Source organism: Anoplopoma fimbria, chromosome 9, assembly GCF_027596085.1.
Source record: "Anoplopoma fimbria isolate UVic2021 breed Golden Eagle Sablefish chromosome 9, Afim_UVic_2022, whole genome shotgun sequence".
In the NCBI taxonomy this organism is placed as follows: domain Eukaryota; kingdom Metazoa; phylum Chordata; class Actinopteri; order Perciformes; family Anoplopomatidae; genus Anoplopoma; species Anoplopoma fimbria.
The window spans coordinates 233,644-236,143 of record NC_072457.1 but is presented as its reverse complement, the minus strand read 5'-3'; the positions used below and the strand labels follow the sequence as shown (position 1 = coordinate 236,143).

The following is a 2,500-nucleotide window of genomic DNA, read 5'->3' as shown; positions in this document are numbered from 1 at the left end:
CTTGACCCCAGGGGTTCCTGATCCTCACCAGCTCTACTGGAGAACCAAAGTGAAGAACCTGCAGGTGAGACACATCATCAGGGGACGGACAAGGTCCAAACAGCTGGAGACCTCCAGGTCCTCTCACAGCTGGAGACCTCCAGGTCCTCTCACAGCTGGAGACCTCCAGGTCCTCACAGCTGGAGGAGAGACCTCCAGGTCCTCTAACAGCTGGAGACCTCCAGGTCCTCTCACAGCTGGAGACCTCCAGGTCCTCTCACAGCTGGAGACCTCCAGGTCCTCTCACAGCTGGAGACCTCCAGGTCCTCTAACAGCTGGAGACCTCCAGGTCCTCTCACAGCTGGAGACCTCCAGGTCCTCTCACAGCTGGAGACCTCCAGGTCCTCTCACAGCTGGAGACCTCCAGGTCCTCTAACAGCTGGAGACCTCCAGGTCCTCTAACAGCTGGAGACCTCCAGGTCCTCTCACAGCTGGAGACCTCCAGGTCCTCTCACAGCTCAGGTTTCTGCTCAGGAATTTAGTTTTCATTGTTGTTGTGTCGGACTTTAAATGTCCTCTGGAATCAAACTCACGACATGAACCTCAGGATCTGTGGATCCTTCTCAGTCAGTTAAACTTCATATCTGGTGAAGTTCTCAACGTCTCTCTGCTTCTGTCTTTTTATTATGTCTTTATTTACAGCCGGTGAAGAGACTCCTCAACCTGGAGACTCTCTTCCTATTGGCTCTCAGACCTGTTGAGACTTGTGGACTTCTGTGATCCAGAATGTTAGGGGCATCAAGTTACCTATATAAGTTATGAACTCTCCAGAGTCCGACCAGCTGCAGACAGATTACCCACAATTCATAGCAACATGACAGCCAAAGACACAAAGTCCTGATGAAGCTCTGTACTGAACCCTAAGATGAGTAGACATCTGACGTATCAGAAGCTTCTCATATGGCCACAGGGGGACATCTGGACTCCTCTCAGGAGACGGTGTGTTCAGGTGCCCCGGTAAATTTTTTAATTCAGCAGTTTCTTGTTGCAGTAAACAAAACAGTCGTACCAGAATACCTCACCTGCTGAGCTCCAGTGATGGAGTAGGCATGACCTTTGACCAGCTTCTGACCGGTGATGGCCTCCGTATCACGCGAGCTGGAAATCTGAAATACATATAAATACATATAAATACATGTAAATACATGTAAATACATGTAAATACATGTAAATACATATAAATACATATAAATACATGTAAATACATATAAATACATGTAAATACATGTAAGTATACTTATACATTAGCTTATGAGCTAAATGAGCTACATGATGCTCCTGGCTAAAGTGCTAGCTAGCTAACAGTTAGCTCAGCCGTGGTGATACAGTAGAATAAAGGTTCTATAGATGGATCAATGATGTGTTTGAGGACACACGTTATCAAGAGCTTTACTGTCACAGCTGAAACTGTTAAATATTTAAATATATTAAAACGTTTACGTCGATGGAGCAGCCTAGGAGCGAGCCGAGCTTCAGAGCCTTCCTCATGATGTTAAACAGGAAGGGCGGAGCTTTCTTCAGGTCGTAGCTCTCTGCAATTCCTCCGGTGAAATCCTCAAAACCTTCGATACTCGAACCTCCGCTCAGGGCCTCGTACGAACTGTTCACCCTGGAGGAGGTACGAGAACGTTAACTGGCTGGACAAAATAATGACAACACCTCAAACAACGAGTCACAACGAGTCAGAGAAACCAGAAGAAGGTTCATCTCGACCATCTAAACAACTGCAGATGTTTAGTACCGGAGTCATAGTCAATGCTTTTATGTAGTGGCTAAAGTGAAAGGAGTTGAAGAGTTAGTTTACAGGAGATCAGAGGAGTTGAAGAGTTAGTTTACAGGAGATCAGAGGAGTTGAAGAGTTAGTTTACAGGATATTAAAGGAGTTGAAGAGTTAGTTTACAGGATATCAAAGGAGTTGAAGAGTTAGTTTACAGGAGATCAAAGGAGTTGAAGAGTTAGTTTACAGGAGATCAGAGGAGTTGAAGAGTTAGTTTACAGGAGATCAGAGGAGTTGAAGAGTTAGTTTACAGGATATTAAAGGAGTTGAAGAGTTAGTTTACAGGAGTTTGAAATGTGGGGAAAGAAGTTATTCCAATGTTAGTGTGAGTGCTAAAAGAAGAAGCGTGGGCGTTGGCTGGAACTGAAGGAGTTGAAGAGTTAGTTTTTAAAGACCACACACGTATTCACAAAGAATAAATTATGAGAATAAAATAAGAGAGATATAAAGAGAAGTTTAACGATCAGCATCATGTGACAGATGAGAGGGAATATTTATATCTGAGTCAATAAAGGAGTTGAAGAGTTAGTTTACAGGATATCAAAGGAGTTTGAAATGACAGCAGACTTAATTAACCGTGACAAAGTCATCCAGATCCACCTGGTTCTACCTTTACAGGCCAGAATTTAGCATTTCTGTCGTTTAGTGTGGTCACCTGATTGGAGTTAAAATGCTGTCTATCAA

At 44.1% G+C, this 2,500-nt stretch overlaps 1 protein-coding gene across 1 annotated transcript in view; it reads right to left on the bottom strand.

The window, feature by feature from the left end:
- LOC129095536 (calpain-2 catalytic subunit-like) overlaps window positions 1-2,500 on the bottom strand; it is a 17,795-nt gene that overhangs the window by 10,737 nt on the left and 4,558 nt on the right. Inside the window, exons 5-7 of the mRNA XM_054604016.1 lie at window positions 1,480-1,648; window positions 1,062-1,145; window positions 1-58 (exon numbers count right to left, since the gene is read on the bottom strand). The exon at window positions 1-58 is cut by the window's left edge and continues 28 nt beyond it. Coding sequence (XP_054459991.1) covers window positions 1-58; window positions 1,062-1,145; window positions 1,480-1,648 — 311 coding nt within the window. The remainder of the gene's footprint in view (window positions 59-1,061; window positions 1,146-1,479; window positions 1,649-2,500) is intronic.